This window comes from Lonchura striata, chromosome 20 (assembly GCF_046129695.1).
Source record: "Lonchura striata isolate bLonStr1 chromosome 20, bLonStr1.mat, whole genome shotgun sequence".
Classification (NCBI taxonomy): Eukaryota; Metazoa; Chordata; class Aves; order Passeriformes; family Estrildidae; genus Lonchura; species Lonchura striata.
The window spans coordinates 966,213-984,896 of record NC_134622.1 but is presented as its reverse complement, the minus strand read 5'-3'; the positions used below and the strand labels follow the sequence as shown (position 1 = coordinate 984,896).

The window sequence follows — 18,684 nt, the reverse complement described above, 5'->3', positions numbered from 1 at the left end:
CCCGGGACCCCCGCGCCGCTCCTGGCTCATGCCTGGAATCAGGGTTCCATCCTGGGAAACTCCTTCCCGGGGAGGTTCGTTAGCCGCGACACCGGCGGTTCCCGGAGGAGCATCGCGGGGAGCGGGGATGGTTCGTGCGGCAGCGGGACCCGGGGGCTCGTCTCCGTGGTGATGCGGAGCTCCCCGTGCGGCTGCGGCCGGGGCGGGTTCGCTCCTACACAGCCGTGTGAGCCGTGTTCTCCATGCCCGGCTCGGCCGTGCTCAGGCCGTGCCGCGAACACCCGTGTCCCGTGTGCCCATGCATCCATGTCCCCATGAGCCTTGGTGTCCCCATGCATCCGTGTCCCCGTGCGTCCGTGTCCCCACGAGCCTTGGTGTCCCCATGCATCCGTGTCCCCACGGGCACTCGTGTCCCCGTGCATCTCTGTCCCCAAGAACACTCGTGTCCCCATGCATCCATGTCCCCACGAGCCTTGGTGTCTCCATGCATCCGAGTCCTCGTGCGTCCGTGTCCCCACGGGCACTCGTGTCCCCGTGCATCTGTGTCCCCATGAGCCTTGCTGTCCTCATGCATCCGTGTCCCCACGAGCACTCATCATGCATCCATGCTGCCATGTCCCCACGAGCACCTATGTCCCCATGTACCTGTATCACCATGCACCTGTGTCCCCCTGCCCAGTGCTGCTGTCACAGCTCCTCCAGTCCGTGGGGTCTGCCCCTCACCCAGGTAGAAGGAATGAAAACAAGTTTGGGGTGAGAAGTGGGTTTTTAGGGACTGTTCCTACAGGGAGCATGTTGACTCCTGCGCTGCTCACCTGGAAAGAGGGATTTGGCTTTTCCCGGTGCTCCAGCACGTCCCTCAGATACAGCATTAAGCCCACGTGGTCATGGCTGCTCTTGGCACCATTGCAAGATCCAGACATCCTGGGGGGATAACGGGAGAGGGATGCCCCATCCTGCTCCCGGGAGTTGCTGCTCACCCAGAAGCATTGCAAGGAACGGTTTCCACTTACGCTAGATCTGAGCTTAATTTCAGAATATCCTGCTAGGACAATAAGAGCTGCTGTGTTCCTGCTGTGGTGATGCTTCACAAGGAAGGTGGGTGCTGGGTGGCAGTTGATAATAGAAATGCACATCTGGATGAGCTCCTTGCATCTGCTCCCTGAATCCTTCATCCTCACTCCTTTCTCTCTTCATGTTCCAAAAAAATACCTAAGTATTTGCATCTGCTGGGAAGCAGAAGGCTCTGGTCAGCATGACTGGGAATGTTTCAAAAATGTTTGAAGGTGGTGGTAGACCTTCCTGGAGTGCTGACCCTGCCAGACATGGCCACACTCCCTCCCCAGACAGAAATCACCACTGCTGGAAGAGATTATCCTTGCATAAAATCCCCATTTAAAATTAAAAGCCTGGCTATTGGGGGCAGCTCATGGGAAAGACTCTGGCCGCAGCCGAGCCAGCTGGACACAGATTGACTGCCCTGAGCAGTAATTAAGCGAGAAGAGAAATGAGTGGATGTGCATGTTTTAATGGAGGAATGGGTATCCTGGGGGTCCCCCTGGATTTCTGCCTCTCCTCAGATCCAGCCTCCTGTGATGGGTTCTGGTTGTGCTCTGGAGTTAGAAATGCCAGGCAGTGGCAGCTTGGGCTCTGAACTTTACAACTTCCCCAGTTGGTCCCTGTGACGTCTGGATTTTGTAGCCTGCTTTTTTGCCAGCTCTTCTCCCCAAAATGTCTTCTTACCATAATTTTTTTTCCTCTGAGGTTTATCTCTGTATTGGAAAAGTCCACATTCCTTAAATTGGATATTAAAATTCCATGTCCACATAATTAAACTGCTTAAGTTTTTTATGGCTGGAGGAAGCCAGTTGCCCAGCACTCCACATACTTGTTCCTTGTGATGTGATCACTGTGGTAAACTCTTGTTTCTGGGAGCCAAACTCTCCCTGTGATCATTCCAGCTCTCCCCTGCTGGCATTGAGTGTCTCACTGGAACCCTTGGGATCCACCATGGAATGGTTAGCTGGTTATCTTCTTTCTTTCCTTTGCATCGAAGGTGGAGGAGCAATTGGATCACACTGTCTCATCCTACCCCATCTCTCCTGATGGTGTGGAACTTGGAATTTTCACTGGAGGCTCTAGAAGAGCCAACAGTGGGTCAAGTCCTTGCACACACAGCTCATGGGTGCATCCTCCTATGGATCCCGACCTCTGCTACCCTCAGGAGGAGCTGGGAGCTGGTGGAGTGGGCTGTCCAGGCACACTCCAAATGGACATAAAAGACATCCTACAACTTTATTTTGGTTTTGCAACTGGGATAACAGCAGTACAGCTCTCAAGGCAAACACATGCTAGAAGTTGGGTGTCTGCTTCCAGCCTCGCATGTCTCCTTGTGGTCAGAGACGTCTAAAACTCACACCACTACTCCATTTTCTGGCCTAGGTGTTTTTTTTCCCATGAAACCCCACCTGTGCTGGAAGAGCTCCATAACACTCCTCTTTCGGTCATTGCTGAATGCGGGAAGGGCCAGTGGTGTTGTCCATCTGAAGTCATCATGCTCCTGGCCTCAGGAAAGCAGACCTGGAGGCAGCAAGCCAGAGCAAGGTCTGTGCCAAAAAGAGCATCATGGCGATGCCATTGGATTCCAGCGTGGCTCATGGAGTTTATTGCCATCTTCCCAGTGACTCTTTTGGGATGTTTCATGTGCAGGCTATGGGACAGACAAGGTGACCCCAAACACCTGCACTGGTATCACTTGGGGTTCAGGGCTATCTCCAGACACCTTGGTTCTCCTCCTGCTGGCATCTGGGCTGGTGGCATCAGCATCTCCTCCTGGAGAGGGACATCTGAAGCCACCACCGCTGGGAGTGACCCCAATGGATGCAGTGAGGTTTTGGGGTCTCTGTCACTGGAATATGTTGTTGGTTTGAGGAAAATGGTTGTTTTTATGACGCAAGCAGTGGGAAATCTGAGACTTGTGTCATTTTGGGAACTATTCTCATGTTGAGGGGGCGGGAGGTAAGAAGAGCAGCAGCATCTTCTGGGATATGCTCACACAGCCTGGACAAGGAGCTTCATCCCCAGAGCATCTCCAGGATGTAGCCAGTCAGGAGAGGAGCACTTGCTTTACAAATTCATGGATTCAGCGTCAGATGCAGCCAAATAGCCTGGATTAAGTGGTGGGAAGGTATTTTTCACATCTTCTGACTTCCTTCTCCCAGGAAGCCTATGGGACTGAGCTGAAAGGCAGGTTGAGCATCTTCCTGTCCAATACATAGAAATACATCCCTGTGTTTTACATCGCATGTGGCCAGCCAGGCCTGCCAGCATTGCTTTCTTGCCTTCCTTCCTCCCTTTCCCTCCAGCTGCTGGCAGGCACAAAGCCAGGCTTGTTTCCTGCTCCTGCTGCTGCTGTCAGGCCACAGGTGCCCAGCACCTGTGTCCTCAGGAGCTCTTGCCAGTCCTCAGTGGAGCATTGACTACCCCAGGTGTTACCCAGCTGGATTTGTTCCAGGATTTTGCTGGACAAAACCATTCCTTGAGCGCCTTGAGGCTGGGATTTTGACATTAGCTGCTGAAGGTGGGTGATGTTTAAAGAGATTCACAGAATCACTGGGTTGGAAGAGACCTTCAAGATCATCGAGTCCAACCCAGCCCCAACACCTCAACTAAACCCTGGCACCCAGTGCCACATCCAGGCTTTGTTAAACACACCCAGGGATGGTGACTCCACTACCTCTCTGGGCAGCCATTCCAGTACTTTATCACTCTTTCCATGCAAAACTTTTTCCTAATATCCAACCTGTATTTGCCTTGGTGCAGCTTAAGATGTGTCCTTGTAAGAGCTTGCCTGCCTCCCATGTTCTGCACACCCTCCAGAGCCTGAGCCAAGCTTTGCTTTACTGGGATTTGCATTTTAATTAAGCCCATGGATGTTTCTTCCAGGCTTGTTGTAGTCAAGTCTTCTTGCTTGCACTCTTCTCTGAAGCTCCTGCATCTGCAGGGCTTGTGAGCAGTTTTCCAGAGGTACGCTCCATCCCAGCTCTCCCACTTATAGAAAGGAATTAAGGAGAAATGAGGGAGCATTACTAAGAGGATTTGCACTGTGACTTACTCAGTTTGTCCAAATAGTTTGCAGTAGCTCTGGATTCTTTAATCAACACTTGTTTCCTTCTGGAAATGAAAGCAGCAGGAAGGCTTTGTGCTGCTCCTGAGCCAAGCTTGGCTCTTTGCCTCCAAATGGGAAATTTTGCATTCAGAGACTGAGCTGGGGGAGAGCTGGTGGGCAGTGAGGGTGTGTGTAGCAGAGGGAAGTGTGTGGCAGGGCTCAGAAAGCCTCTGTCATCCTGACCCTCTTCCTCCATGCAGTTTTGCCTTTCTCTGTCAGGAGCCTGCAGACACATGCCAGAGAGGTGACATGAGACCTGATCCATGGATCACCCCAGTGTGGAGCTGTTGATGGCTCTGCTATGCTGTGGGATGTCCATGTGAGAAGGTCTGGGCTGGATCAGAGGTTGGGAATTCCCATGGAACAAAGCTGTGGTGGCCTGTCAGGCAGTAGACTTTCCACAGGTTTCTGGGAATCCCCTTGATGTTGCAGAGGCAGGAAAAGACTATTGGAAAGATGTCATTACTGAAGGATAGATAGCCACAGACTGCTCCTCTCCCAAATAGCCTGTGCCTTTCCATGCACACATCAGTGGGGTTCCCTTACCCTGCTCAAGTGGCACTTGGAAGGCTGACAGTGCTTGCAGTATTCCCTTGCAGCCTTCCCAGCCCCAGTGTCCTTCCCAGACTGGCAGAGCCCTGTGCACAGCCCTGCCCCACTGAGCTCAGTCCTGGCCCTGTGGCAGTGTCACCCTCACACCTCTCCTTGTGCAATAGACCCCTCCGGACTCTCTTCCTGCTTCCTGCCTGACCCATTGCACAAGAGTAAACTCCAGGGTTTCCTGTCCCAGCAGCAGGGTGGGGCGTGGTGCTGCCCCATGTCCCCAGTGTCCCCTGTCCTGTTCATGAAACTGGAATGGGGCCAGCAGTGCTGCCCAAATGTGTCTTGATGGGTCAGAACTCGCCCTCATAGGTTGGAAGCTCATAATTAAATTAAAATTCTATCAGCTGCAGATGTGGGATGGTGGTGGGGAGAGGCATCTGTGAGTCAAAGACCCTCTGTGCGGAAGGGGTCTGGACTTGCTGTCCAGGCAGCCCCAAATTTCCCTCTGCTCTGATCCAATTTTGCAGCCAGATCACCTTCCCTGACCCTGCTTGTCCCGCAAGGAGGGCTCCAGCTGGTCCCAGGGGATCTGCCTGGAACCAGGGGCTGCCAGTGCTCATCACACTCCCACTGTGTCTCCTCATTCTTGGAGGTCACTGGATCTGTGTTGGTTGGAAAACAGTGTCCTTGCTTTGCTGGGAAAAGCTGGCACGAAAGAGCAGTTAAACTGGGAGCTCCATTTCTGGCTTTCCCAGGGATGCAGCATAGCTTCCCTCATTCAATAACAGCAGGAACAGCTTCAGGAAAGTGGGGCCTACATCCCTCCTTTGGCTATGAGTTTCTGCTCTCCAGCTCTTGCTTTGCATTTGGCTTGTTCCTTGTGCTCCAGGACTCCCTTCTGAGATGGAATGTGCTTTTAAATGCTGATCCTGGCACTCCTCACAGTGCTGGCTGGTTCATCACAACTGTCCTGACAGACTTTGGGGCTGCAGACTGGGGTTTTGAATGAGAACAAGCTGCCCCTAGAGCAGGATCCATGACATGTGTCACGGATGTTAGGATGTGGGCATCCTGCTCCAGGCCTCTAGGACATGGGCATCCCTCTCGAGACTGGCAGAGGCACCTTCCCAAGCCTTTTTTAATGCTAAATTTAATTTTAAGGTCTTTTTGATAAGGGGCTGTGGCTTGTGAGACAGGCAGAGCAGCAGAGCTGGCTCCCACTCTTGTCCTTATGTGCTGGGAACCTGTTACCTCCATCCAACCCCTCAGGAGGGGATGCATGGGTCTCTCCACTGCTGGTGTTTCTTTCAGCTCTCCTTAAAAAACCGAGCTGAGATCCAGTTTCTGCTCTGGCTGCTTTGTCACAGGGACATTTCTCTCTTTGAGGATTTTTCATAGAAGTGCATAGAGAGGAGAAACAAATTGTTTTCTCTTTCTTTCTCTCTGTGCACTTCTATGAAAAATTCTGAGAGAGAGAAATTTCCCTGAGACAGTTGCCTGGGATGGGTGACTTTCAGCTGGGAATTTAGGTCCCCTGACACTTCAACATGAGCTTCCTGCATCTTGCTGGTGACCTCCCATGTCACCTCCATGGTCCTTACTGGTCACCTTCATGGTCACCACCCAGAGCCAGTAGGGATGGGGCTGCAAGCACCATAGAGAGGGCCAGGAAGCAGGGTTACAGCAAGGATTGTAGTGAGAAAGGCATTGTAATTAATCTCATGGCTTTAATTGGTTTATGTCAGTAATTAGCTACTTCTGGCAGTGCTGAGCCAGATGGGTCCATCCCTTGGCAGCGAGGTGTTCGTTGGAGCTGGTGCCAAGGAAGTATTTGGTGATGTGGGAGCTTGGGGAGAGGATGATCATGAGCTGGCATCTTAGTGTCCCCATGAAGGATCAGAAACAGGGTAGAGTTAAAAATCCTGCCTGGAAAATTTTTCCAGTGGCTGCCACTGCCTTCCGTAGGATAAATGGTGGCTGGCTGTGCCAAGGCTCCTCAGTGGGGACTCCTCAAGTTCCTCAACACCTGCATGGCAAGTTCTGCCTGTGGGTTCCACTCCTGTCCCTCTAATCCATGAAGCAGACGAGACCTTGCCAGGCAGCCCTGGCAGTGGTCTTGCCATCCCACTGCCCAATTTTTTGTGCCCCCCAAATTGTCCTCCCTATTCAGCACCCCAAAAATAGGGTGGGAGCTGTCAGCTGCTGCCCACGATCCAAGGGCAGGGGAGGAATTTAGCTTCCCTCTGCCTGTCCCACCACTCTGAGGGAGGCAGAGGGCTCCTTGTGAGCACTGCTTTAATTGCTTCATTATTATCCTGAGTAAATGAGTCCTGGCAGCAGCTAAAACTGGTGGATGCCAACTACATCCCAGAAAGGCATCTGGGAAAGGTCAGCATCCATCTAGCACAAGCAGGGATTGGGGACCTGGCTGGAACCTAACCACTGCAGAGCCGGAGGGGGGGACCATGAGGGAGCCTCAACCTTTCCCATCTCACCCCGCCATCACTTCTCTCTTGCAGACCGTCAGCATCAATAAGGCCATTAATGCACAGGAAGTGGCTGTCAAGGAGAAACATGCCAGGAATATCCTTCTCAAAGCTGGCTGTGGGACAAGGGCTGTGGGAGTGGGGCTGGGGCGGCATCAAGAGAGTGTGTGAGGAGAGGTACCCAGGGTGCTGGGGAGGCTGGGGGCTGTTAACAACATTGGATATCTTTCCAGCATGGCACGGGGTTCCTGCTACTGCTGTCATAGCCTTTGAATGTTGGTAGATGCCCAGGCTGGTGTATCCCAGGAGAGGGCAGGAAGGGAAGGTGGCCACAGCAGGCAGGGACGCTGCTACCAAAAGTGGATCCCCATCATCCCAGCCAGCCACCTGGGAAGGCTCAGCAGAGGCACAGCCCCAGCCTTGCATCTGCCATGGTGCTCCCAGAACAGGGCTGGTGGGGAGAGGGTGGCTTGTGCCACTTTGGGAACAGCATATTGCCTGGACTAGGCATCATTAGCTCCCTGTGGTGGCCTGACCACTCCGGGTGCAGCTGTCTTTGGGTGGCCATTCTCCATCACCAAAAGGCAGAGGAGTGCTTCCTTGACCGCCGGCACCGTGCATCCTGGGCACGCACCATGAGAAGGGAGCCCAGACCTTCTGGTCAGTGGTGAACCGGCTGCCGCTGTCCGGCAATGCCGTGCTCTGCTGGAAGTTCTGCCATGTCTTCCACAAGCTCCTCCGGGATGGACATTCCAATGTGAGTGCCCAAAGCTCAGCTGAGGGCCAGATCCTTTTTCCTGCAGGGCTGCACCGGGTGATGGGAGATGCTGGAGGGTGGGGGGTCAGTCCTGGGGTGGGGACTGGAGTCCTCCCATAGGGTCATTGGCCTCCCAGGGGTCAGTCCTGGAGCTGGAGCCCTGCTGGAGGGTTGGTGTCCTCCTGGGGGTCAGTCCTATGTGGACATCCGTGCTGGAGCTCTCCCAAAGGGTCAGTGCCCTCCTGCAGGTCAATCCTGGGTGTCAGAGCCCAAAACCCCCTGTGCCTCAAACCCCAGTGCCATCGGCAGTGCCAGTGCCAAAGGAAACTGCTCAGTGTCTGCAATGTGTGCAAGAGCCCTCAGCAAGGATCCTCCCTGGGGAAGCGCAGGCACACAGGGTTGGTGGCAGCAGTAAAGGTTTGGGAATGCATCAAGACCTCCCATTTGTCACCCAGTTCCCGGTTTCAAGTATGGAGCACTGTGTGCTGATGCTCTGCCCACTGATTGTCACCATCATTTCTGCAGGTCCTGAAAGACTCCGTGCGATACAAGAATGAGCTGAGTGACATGAGCAGGATGTGGGTAAGTGGCCAAACCTGCCAGCTGTGGTGGGGACACCCTGGGGTTGCTGTGGCCAGGCTGGGGGGTGGTTGTAAATTTGGGATGTTCCCTCTCCCAGGAATCAGAGCACAGTCATGGCTGACCTGTGGCTAGTATCACCTACCTGGGCTAGGTTTCAGTTGCATTCCGTGTTCCCTTACACCAAAATCAGATGCCTCTTTCCATTTTATGGCAAAACCCAGTAAAAACTCGACCCTGACAGTCAAATGAAGCACTGAAACATGCAGAGGAGGTGATGAGAAGTTCTGACCAAATCCCTGCAGTACAGCCAGTCTGCATCCAGGTGCCATTGAGGAGGGTTTGGCTATGGTTTTGGGGAGATAAAGGAGGGGTCAATCATTGTGCAGCAGAAAACAGCTTTTCCACAGCCTGCCCTGGATTTCAACAGCTTTTTGGGGTCCCCACAGGGCCACCTGAGTGAGGGCTACGGTCAGCTCTGCAGCATCTACCTCAAACTGCTGAGAACCAAGATGGAATTTCACACCAAGGTAAGCCTCCCCGTCCCTGTCCCCAGGGCTGTAGCAAGGGGTGTGCACTGGGATGACAGCAAGGTGACAGCATGGCCATCCTGCTGCCTCCATGAAATATTCCCAAAGCTGCCAGTGGCCATCAAAAATGGCCCAAGGACCAGTGCTTTGAGGGATTCCTGGTGGCCCAGAGCTCCTTGGGCTGGACTGGGAGTTGGTGGATTACAAGTAGTAAGAGACACACACACCCCATTCTTCCCCAGCTATCCTAGATAGGAAAACTGCTGGAAAGAGATGTTTTCTGTGCCCATCCCCCTGTTTTGGAAGTGTGATGTGACCTTCCCCAAAAGGCCAGGGGGCAGATACCACTCCATCCTGTCCAGCTCTCTGCTGGCAGCCCCGTCTCTTCCCTGCTAGGCAGGTTTCTCAGCCCAGAAAAATCAGCTTTTCTTGCTGTGGATTAGGGATGCTGTGGTCACCCAAGGTTCAGAGACCCTGTGCTACCTCCCTTGTCCCCAACATCACTCCCTTGGCTCATCCAAGAGCTGACTGTGAGGCTGCACAATCACAGCCCTGGTGCTCCCAGAGATGTGGCCAGACCAGAAGATCTTCTGGAACTCTTTCCTGACTCCTGTTTTCCCCACAGAATCCCCGATTCCCTGGAAATCTGCAGATGTCTGACCGGCAGCTTGATGAGGCTGGGGAGAATGATGTCAATAACTTGTGAGTGCAGGGCAGGGGGAGGTCTGGGAGGGAGTGGGTGCAGGTGGTTGGCACGATCTGCCCAACCCCACTGGCAGCATGACCAAGCAGGGAAAGGACCCTTCCTCATGGGTGTTCTTGGGGACAGTCCCCAACCATCCTCAACCCTGTTTCCTAGTTTTCAGCTGACGGTGGAGATGTTTGACTACCTGGAGTGTGAGCTGAACCTCTTCCAGACAGGTAAAGGCCTGCATTACTCTGAGGCACGGTGGAGTGAGAGATCTGCTGGAGTCCAGCCCCTTTGTGGGGCTGATCCAAGCTGGATGAGGCTCTGACAGGGGATGTTGGCTGAGGCCACCACAGCTCAGCTCTTCTAGGGGCACTTCACCTGAATTATGGTTCAGCAAGGCAAAGTGGAAGGTGCTGCACTGGGTCAGGGCAAGCCCTGGTATCAATCCAGGCTGAAAGATGAAGGGATAGAGTGCAGCCCTGCCAGGAAGGACTTGGGGTTGCTGGAGGATGAGGAGTTCAACATGCTCAGCCATGTGTGCTCCAAAACTCCCCATGCCCTGGGCTGATGCCCCAGCATGGGCAGCAGGTGAGGGGGTGATTCTGCCCTTCTGCCCCTCTGCCCCACTTAGGTAAAACCCCACCTGCAGAGCTGCCTCCAGCCCTGGTGTCCCAGCACAGGAAGGACATGGGGCTACTGGAGCAAGTCCAGAGGAGGCCACAGAGATGCTCTGAGGGCTGGAGCCCTTCTGATCTGGAGACAGGCTGGTAGAGCTGGGGGTGTTCAGCTGGAGAACAGAAGGGTCCAGAAGACCTTAGAGCTCCTTCCAGTGCCCAAAGGACTCCAAGAGGACCAGAAAGGGACTTTAGACAAGGGATGGAGTGACAGGACAAAGGGGAATGGCTTCCCACTGCCAGAGGGCAGGGTTAGGTGGGAAATTGGGAAGAAATTCTTGTCTGTGAGGGTGGTGAGACCCTGGCACAGGTTGTCCAGGGAAGCTGTGGCTGCCCCATCCCTGGAAGAGTTCAAGGCCAGGTTGGATAGAGTTTAGAACACCTTGGTCTGGTGGAAGGTGTTGGAATGAGATGGTCTTCAGCTGCTCCAAGCTGGTTTTGGAGCATCTTCCGTCTGGCACGCCCAGCACACTCACTCCAGTGGCCAGTGGGACAATAGTGACAGGCAGAGCACAGGGGTCATGTGTCAGCTCTGCCCAGGGACATGGCTAGGGCTCAGTCCCAGCTGGAGGCCTATGGTGCCAGGCTGGAGTGTTCCCAGGCCTGGATGGGAGACCTGGGTGGGAGTTTTGCCTCCCAGTGAGCTCACAAACAGCTACAGGGCAGCAGGCTGTGTCCCTAAGGGTGAGTGGGTGTCTTGCTCTGGATGACATCTGTGGCTTTGGTGGACACAGTGTGGCACCCTGGGATGCTGCTGCCAGCTCTGATCCTGCGCTCCTTCCCCGCAGTGTTCAGCTCTCTGGACATGTCGCGCTCGGTGTCAGTGACAGCAGCAGGTCAGTGCCGGCTGGCCCCGCTCATCCAGGTGATCCTGGACTGCAGCCACCTCTATGACTACACTGTCAAGCTGCTCTTCAAGCTCCACTCCTGTGAGTGTCCCCAGCACCACTGCCTTTGACAGGCGGGGGACGCACAGGGAGGTACTGGGTCCACCACCTTGCTCAGCCTGGGCTGTTTACCACCACCTCTTCCCCCACCTCTTGGGGGGTGAAGGGAGTCACGATGGCAAAACCTATATCCTTCAGGGTCTGGAATTACGGCAGCCACCAGCCCACACTTCTCCCTGCCCTGAGGAGTGTGGGGTGTGGTCCCCTCCTACAGCAGGACACTGCATGGAGTATTTGGACCCCCAGAGGAGGGTGGCCATCTCTGGGAAAGACCTGTTTCCATGTGGCTGTGCCAATAGGTTTTTCCCCAATCCATGAAGACACTGATATTTCTACTTTCTGCTTCCTCCAGGTCTGCCAGCAGATACACTGCAGGGCCACCGGGATCGCTTCCTGGAACAGTTCCGAAAGTAGGTGCCCAGACCCGGAACACTGGGCCCAAAAAAGCCTCTTGCTGCCTTGCCCAGCACTGGTGCTCTGGGAGTGCTCCCAAGGCACTGAGATCAAGAATCAGTGAGCAGGGACATGCTGTGGTCTCTGGTACATGATGATTTAGAGTAACCAAAACAAAAACTGGCCACCAAGAGCAGGGAGGGGATGTCATGGTGCCAGAGGAGGATGTCATGGTGCTGAGAGACAGCTTGATTCGAGGTCACAAACTCAAAGAGCAGATAGCAGCTCTGACTGTGCTTGACCACACAAAGACTAACCTTGGCACAGGGATCAACAGTGCCAAGATCCTGACTGGGATGCTCAGGTGACTGGGAGAGGTGGGAGCTAGGAGTGGTGTGGCTGGGGTCTCTCCTCCCCAAAACTTTAAGACCTGGAGGGAGATACCCTGCTTCTGGGGAGAATGCTCCTGCAAGAACTGAAGGTGAGGGTGTTGGCTCCAGGCAGGAAGCCCCCCTGCTCCTGAAAACTTTGGGTAGGCAAGAATTGGTTTAGAGTGGAAGGCACTTTTGAAGCTCATCAAGTACAACCCCTGGCATGGGCAGGGACACCTTCCACTAGACCAGGTCGATCAAGTTTCAGGTCCTTCTCCCTGCCCATCAGGCCTGGGATTTGTGAGATAAACCCTCCAGCAGTAGGAGGACTTCCAGGACCTGCCCCAAGTTTGTTGACAGCACAAAACACATTCCCCTCCAGAGCAGTATGGTGGCCAGGTGACAACCCCTGGAGCCAGGCAAAGGGTTGTCCAGGTTGAACAAGAACCATCCCTAACCATTCCCTGCTCCTTACAGACTCAAAGACCTTTTCTACCGCTCCAGCAACCTCCAGTACTTCAAGCGGCTGATTCAGATCCCACAGCTGCCAGAGGTGAGACCCTGCAGTCCCTGTGTTCATTGTTCCTGGGCCCAGGGGCAACAGTGGGGGCACTGGCAAAAGGCCCAAAAAGCCTCTTGCTGCCTTGCCCAGCTTCTTAGGTCTGGTGGCAGCGTGGGGCTCTTGGGCCTTGAGGATTCTTTTATCCCTCACTCGGTGTCATCCAACTGGATGTAGCTGCCCTCTGACTGGAAGCTGGGATCCCCTCTTTCACTGATCCATAGCTCTTGCTGAGATCCGACCCTCTGGGTCCTGGTTCCATCCCTGTGGGTCCTACTCCATCCCTGTGGGTCCTGGTTCCATCCCTGTGTGTCCTGGCTCCATTCTCATGGGTCAAGGCATGGCCAGCTTGGCTCCAGGGCATACTTTCAGCCAACTGTGCCTTGAGTCCAGCAGCAGTGCCAGTCCTTCCACCTTAGCCCTGCTTCGCTCCCTCCCCAGAACCCTCCCAATTTCCTGCGTGCCTCTGCGCTGTCAGAGCACATCAGCCCTGTGGTGGTGATCCCCGCCGAGGCGTCCTCACCCGACAGTGAGCCCATCACAGACCTGGTGGAGATGGACGCAGCCTCGCAGGTGAGGAAGGAGGAGCTCTCTGGCTCTGAGCGAGGGTTATTTCTCTAAATCTGTGCTGCCGTGAGGGCTGAGACGGTGGGGATGGCCTCGGGAGCTGGGGAGTGTCACTGGAGAGAGATGGGAGGTGCTGGGTAACTGCTGGATGTCCCATCTGGGTGCTGCTTGTCCCATCTGGATGCTGGGTGTCCTGTCTGGGTACTGCTGGGGCTGAGCTAGCCTGAATTCTCCCAGTGCTGCTCAGTGGTGTGGTGCCCTCCAGTGACAGGCAAGGAGAGGTTTGTCTTTGAGCTTTACCATGGAGACCTTTAGGTCTTCATCCTCCTCTCCACCAAGGGTTGTCCTCAGGCATTGAGTGGGGAGGGGGAGGAGAAGGCAATGATGTGGCTTTGGGAATCTTCTCTCTCCAGGAGTTAGGTGGGGATGGACCACAGATGCACCATGATCATCAAGTTCATCACATTCAGTGTCCTGAAGTGGGGGGAACCAGCCCTGGTGTCCAGGCTGGCTTGGCAGTGCCACTGGTGACATAGAGGGACAAGGGCTCCCAAGTGGTAGTGAGGTCACTTCTAGGTCTGTCCTGCTTTTCCCACAGAGCCTGTTTGATAACAAGTTTGATGACATCTTTGGCAGCTCCTTCAGCTGTGACCCCTTCAATTTCAACAGCCAGAATGGGATGAACAAGGATGACAAGTAAGCAATCCTGGCAATGCTGCAGAGTGGCCAAGATGCTAATAGGAGCTCCCTGCCTGGAATGGCATCACAGCTGTGGTGACACAGGGGACACCTCCCCTCCCAGGCTGTGTTCCCATAGCACTGAGAATGTATCCCATGTCTCTCCTTCCCAGGGACCGGCTAATTGAGCAGCTTTATGGGGAGATCACAGCCCTGAAGGAGGAGCTGGAGAACTTCAAGGCTGAGGTGGGTGACAGCCAGGTGGGCAGGATGAGACCCACTGGGAATGTTGGGTAGGCTGGTGACTGTGTCCCTGGGTGGACAAGATAGTGACCTCACCTCTCTCCTGCCCTCTTCCCAGTGGCTTCCCCCATACAGGGGGTCCCCAGGTGTGTCAGGGGGCTGAGCTCAGGCCCACTACCCAACATCCTTGTGCTTTGCCCAGACGCCCTTGGGGGCTGGCAGGGTGATACCCATGTGGGGGCTGCTGGACAGTACTGGTGGGCACTGGATGGTACCAGTGGGCACTGAGTGGTTCTGGCAAGCACTGAACAGCACCATCAGCCCCCACCCATCCCTGCAGAGCGCACGGGGTGCAGTGCAGCTGAGGGGCCGTGCCAGCGAGCTAGAGGCTGAGCTAGCTGAGCAGCAGCACCTGAAGCAGCAGGCACAGGATGAGAGCGAGTTCCTGCGTGCAGAGCTGGAGGAGCTGAAGAAGCAGCGAGAGGATACGGAGAAGGCTCAGCGGAGCCTGACTGAAATTGAGAGTGAGCAGGGAGTGCCAGCACTGGCATGGGGTGGGGGTGAGTCCCGGGTGAGGGGGTCTCAGGTGCTCAGCTCTGTGTCCCTGCATGCACGGCAGGACGGGCACAGGCCAATGAGCAGCGGTACAGCAAACTGAAGGAGAAGTACAGCGAGCTGGTGCAGAACCACGCTGACCTGCTGCGCAAGGTGGGCATCCCAGACACCCCCAGCATCCTCTCTCTCAGCTGTGCCCTCTGATAGCAGGGACTGCTCAGCTCATTCCCTGTTGTCGCCAGAATGCAGAGGCGACCAAGCAGATTACAGTGGCCAGGCAGGCCCAGGGGGATGTGGAGCGGGAGAAGAAGGAGCTGGAGGACTCCTTCCAGCGTGTGAGCGAGCAGGCACAGAGGAAGGTGAGTAGGGATGGGGGGGTGACACACCAGGGATGAGCTGGGGCTCCCCATGGAGCACCAGTGCTGCCAACCTCTCTCCTTGCTGCAGTCTCAGGAGCAGGCAGAGGTGCTGGAGACACTGAAGCGGGAGCTGGCAGCCAGCAGACAGGAGTTGCAGGTCCTCCAGGGCACACTGGAGTCCAGCACACAGGTGAGAGCACATGATGAGGCCCCTAGCACCCCTCTGGGCTGGGTAGCCAGGCCTTAACCATTTGAGAGGTGATACCCACCACTGGCCTCAAAACTAGCTCCCTGTCATCATCTTTGCCACATCCGAGTGAGTTTGATGTGACACAGGGGACCTTCACGCTCCTGAGTGTGCTCCTGAGTATGTGGAGCAATGGATTCTAGCAGCAGGGATGGTGGGATAAAAATGCCTGGAAGAACAGGGTCAGTCAGTAGCTCTGCCTGCTGTAAGTCCAGGTAGTGGTGTGGCATCACACTGCAAGATGTGCCAGAGGGTAACCCAGGCCCACAGAGCTGTGGAAGACAGCAGGGGTGCCTGGGCTTGTAGGAGGCAGAAGCTGGCAGGAAATTGCAGTCACCCATCTATGAGATGGGCAGACTCAGCAACAGGATGGGCATGGAGCAGAGGCAGCACCCTGCATCCACTCCTCCATCAGGATGGTGACAGTTGTGATAAAAATGTCTTTTCACTGATGAAAATGAAAAAGCCAGGAGCCTCAGTTGTCACCAGATAAGATCATCAGTGCTGCTCAGTGTGGGGAGCTGTGCTTGTGCAGGCCATGGTGCACCCAGCAGGAACATTTGGGGTGGCCCAAGCCTGGACAAAGAATGGGTCCCCAAACTGGAGGGTTCACCATCAGCATAGCCTCGACTGCTGTTTCATGCCCCCCTGTTGCCCTGTTCTTTTAAGAGTTTTAAAGTTTTTCTAAAAGTTTCTATGCCTTCTGATAGTTACATATTTTAACTGAGTTTTCTCATGCATGTTCATGTAAATAATGATTTGCATTTTTTTTGTGGATAGAGAGAATTGATGGGCTGTTGGTTTGACCAGTGTGGTTGGAGAGGTGGCACTTCCACCCTCCAATCCACTGTCATTTTTACTATTGTGTATACAGTAGAGTCAGAAAATAAAGTGTTCTTTTTTGAGTTTTCTTTCCTTTTACATCTAACCTGTTTCTGTGAGTTATTTCGTGTCGCAATGTAACACCCCCCCCAGGCAGGAGCGGAGCAAAACACTAGGATTGCCAGCCTGGAGCAGGAGAGGGACAGGCTGAACCAAGCAGCAGAGCAGCACTGGGACAAGATGGCAGCTCTGCAGGCTGAGCTGCAGCAGCTGCGGGACACACTCGGGCGTGAGCAGGAGAGCAGCAGGACAGAGCTGGAGATGCTGCGGACCCAGCTGAGAGACAAGGTACCATGAGGGTCCTGCCTTCCCCATTCTGGCCAGACCAGAGGGTGCAGGCTCAGCAGGGGCTCTGAGCCGGCTCTGGCCCAGCAGGAAAGCACAGAGCGTGTGCTGCAGCAGTGCCTGGCCGAGGAGCAGCTGTCCCTGCTGCAGGGCACCACGCACGAGGCTGAGCGCATGGTGCAGGATGCCCTGGCTCGCATGGAGGATCCTGCTCATATCAGCTGCACCGGCTCAGCAGGTGATGCCCCTGCTGCTCCCAAATGTGGTGTTCTCGCAGCCTGCCTCCTCCCTGTGGTCCCGGCTGAGCCCTGCCTGCTGTCTGCCTGCAGATTGCCTCCTGTCCCAGGTGCTGGCAGCCTCTGAGTGCGCGGATCGGCTACGGGACGCACACAGCAAGTACCTTGCAGATGGCACAGGTGAGAGGTGGCAGCCCCAGGCATCGGGCACAGGGGCAGCCCTGGCACGCAGGGCAGGTGAGCAGCGCAGTGGGGGCTGAGGTTGTGCCTCCTGTCCTGCCACAGCCGTGGGCTCCCTGCTGCCCTGTCTGGCACTCTTCGCCCATCTGGTCAGCAACACCCTCCTGCAGGGCAGTGCGACCTCCCACGTGGCCCCCGTGGAGCCTGCTGACCGTGAGTGCTGACCCGGGCCAGGGTTGGGTGGGCAGGGGATCAGGGTGAGCATGGGTTGGGGTGGGTAGGGGTCAGGATGGGCAAGGGCTGGGCTGGGCAGGGGCGTCGGTGAGCAGGGGCTGGGGTGAGCAGATGTCGGGGTGGGAAGGCACCAGAGCAAAGAGGATACTGAGGTGCGTGGAGGCCAGGGTGTGCAGGGATCATGGCAGGATGCTGGGATAAGGTGGCAGGGTGCTGGGGCAAGTAGGGTGCTGAAGTGGGCAGAAACCAGGGCAGGCAGAGGCCAGCACAGGCAGGGTGCTGTGGAGGGTAGGAACCAGAAATCTCTTTCCCACATGTGGCCCCCTCAGCCCCCCATGCTGCCCACGCAGGTCTGCTGGAGCTGTGCAAGCAGTGTGGCAGTGAAACTGTGAGCTACCTCAGCGCCCTGCGAGACCCAGGGATGGTGGCAACTGCTGACTGCAGCTTGGTGACAGCCTGCCTGGGCCAGATCAGCGCTATTGGGGAGGTGGGTGGCCCAGGAGGGCTAGTGGGATGGGATCAAGCCATGGCAGGCACCACCAGAGGGACTGTAGTGCTCCTGGACGGTCCCTTTCATCCCATCCTATCCCCAGGAGCTGCGTCCCAGAGGTCTGGACATCAAGGAGGAGGAGCTGGGTGACCTGGTGGACAAGGAGATGGCAGCAACAGCCATGGCGATTGAAACAGCATCTGCTCGTATTGAGGTGAGGGTCACCATGAGCAGAGAGGTGCCCACAGGCACGATGCTGGGGGCCTGGCCTCTCTAGAGGCCAGAGAGACACATGGGGCTCAGTACAGCCTTTCTCCCCTCAACCAGGAGATGCTGAGCAAGTCACGGGCTGGTGACACTGGGGTGAAACTGGAAGTTAACGGGAGGTGAGTGGTGATCAGAGGACTGGACAGCGCCAGGCAGGCAGGATGGGGACAGATCCTGCAGGCAGGGCTGCTGCTCCACAGAGGGGACTCAGTGGTGTTTGTCTCACAGGATCCTGGGCTCCTGCACAGGCCTCATGCAGGCCATCCGTGTCCTGGTCCTGGCCTCCAAGGATCTCCAGAGAGAGATCGTGGAGAGTGGACGGGTGAGCTGGAACAGGGGTGGGAGCAAGGGGGTGCTTGTCCAGCTGGAGGTCATCACACACTTTGGGACATGCTGCTCCAACTGTTGTCTCTCTGGGACTTCCCCACCAGCTGCCAGGAGCTCCTTGCCGACCCCAGGGGCTCATCCTGGTTATGGTTCCTGGGGTGTCATGGTGGTCCTGATCTCCCTTCCCTCACAGGGGACCCCACAACCCCCAAGTTCAGTGTGTCCCACCTCCCACACAAATCCTGAAAGACAGTGTAACTTCCTCCTTTCCCCCCAGAGCAGGGATTTGGGGGTGCTCAGTAACTAATTGTGCCTTTACGAATGGCAGGGTGCAGCATCCCCCAAGGAGTTCTATGCCAAGAATTCACGCTGGACCGAGGGTCTCATCTCTGCCTCTAAGGCGGTGGGCTGGGGTGCCACTGTCATGGTGTAAGTG

The 18,684-nt window shown here is 55.6% G+C and overlaps 1 protein-coding gene across 4 annotated transcripts in view; it reads left to right on the top strand.

Moving 5' to 3' along the window:
* HIP1 (huntingtin interacting protein 1) overlaps nt 1-18,684 on the top strand; it is a 44,197-nt gene that overhangs the window by 21,765 nt on the left and 3,748 nt on the right. For all 4 annotated transcript variants that reach the window (XM_077787459.1, XM_021540378.2, XM_077787458.1 and 1 more), the window contains exons 2-26: nt 7,231-7,294; nt 7,812-7,954; nt 8,480-8,536; nt 8,983-9,063; nt 9,689-9,765; nt 9,923-9,984; nt 11,217-11,357; nt 11,728-11,785; nt 12,617-12,692; nt 13,140-13,271; nt 13,864-13,961; nt 14,117-14,189; nt 14,527-14,710; nt 14,806-14,894; nt 14,984-15,100; nt 15,189-15,290; nt 16,323-16,517; nt 16,605-16,752; nt 16,844-16,930; nt 17,036-17,143; nt 17,515-17,651; nt 17,758-17,868; nt 17,982-18,040; nt 18,150-18,243; nt 18,577-18,677. In XM_077787459.1, the coding sequence (XP_077643585.1) occupies nt 7,231-7,294; nt 7,812-7,954; nt 8,480-8,536; nt 8,983-9,063; nt 9,689-9,765; nt 9,923-9,984; nt 11,217-11,357; nt 11,728-11,785; nt 12,617-12,692; nt 13,140-13,271; nt 13,864-13,961; nt 14,117-14,189; nt 14,527-14,710; nt 14,806-14,894; nt 14,984-15,100; nt 15,189-15,290; nt 16,323-16,517; nt 16,605-16,752; nt 16,844-16,930; nt 17,036-17,143; nt 17,515-17,651; nt 17,758-17,868; nt 17,982-18,040; nt 18,150-18,243; nt 18,577-18,677 (2,594 nt within the window). The remainder of the gene's footprint in view (nt 1-7,230; nt 7,295-7,811; nt 7,955-8,479; nt 8,537-8,982; nt 9,064-9,688; nt 9,766-9,922; nt 9,985-11,216; nt 11,358-11,727; nt 11,786-12,616; nt 12,693-13,139; nt 13,272-13,863; nt 13,962-14,116; nt 14,190-14,526; nt 14,711-14,805; nt 14,895-14,983; nt 15,101-15,188; nt 15,291-16,322; nt 16,518-16,604; nt 16,753-16,843; nt 16,931-17,035; nt 17,144-17,514; nt 17,652-17,757; nt 17,869-17,981; nt 18,041-18,149; nt 18,244-18,576; nt 18,678-18,684) is intronic.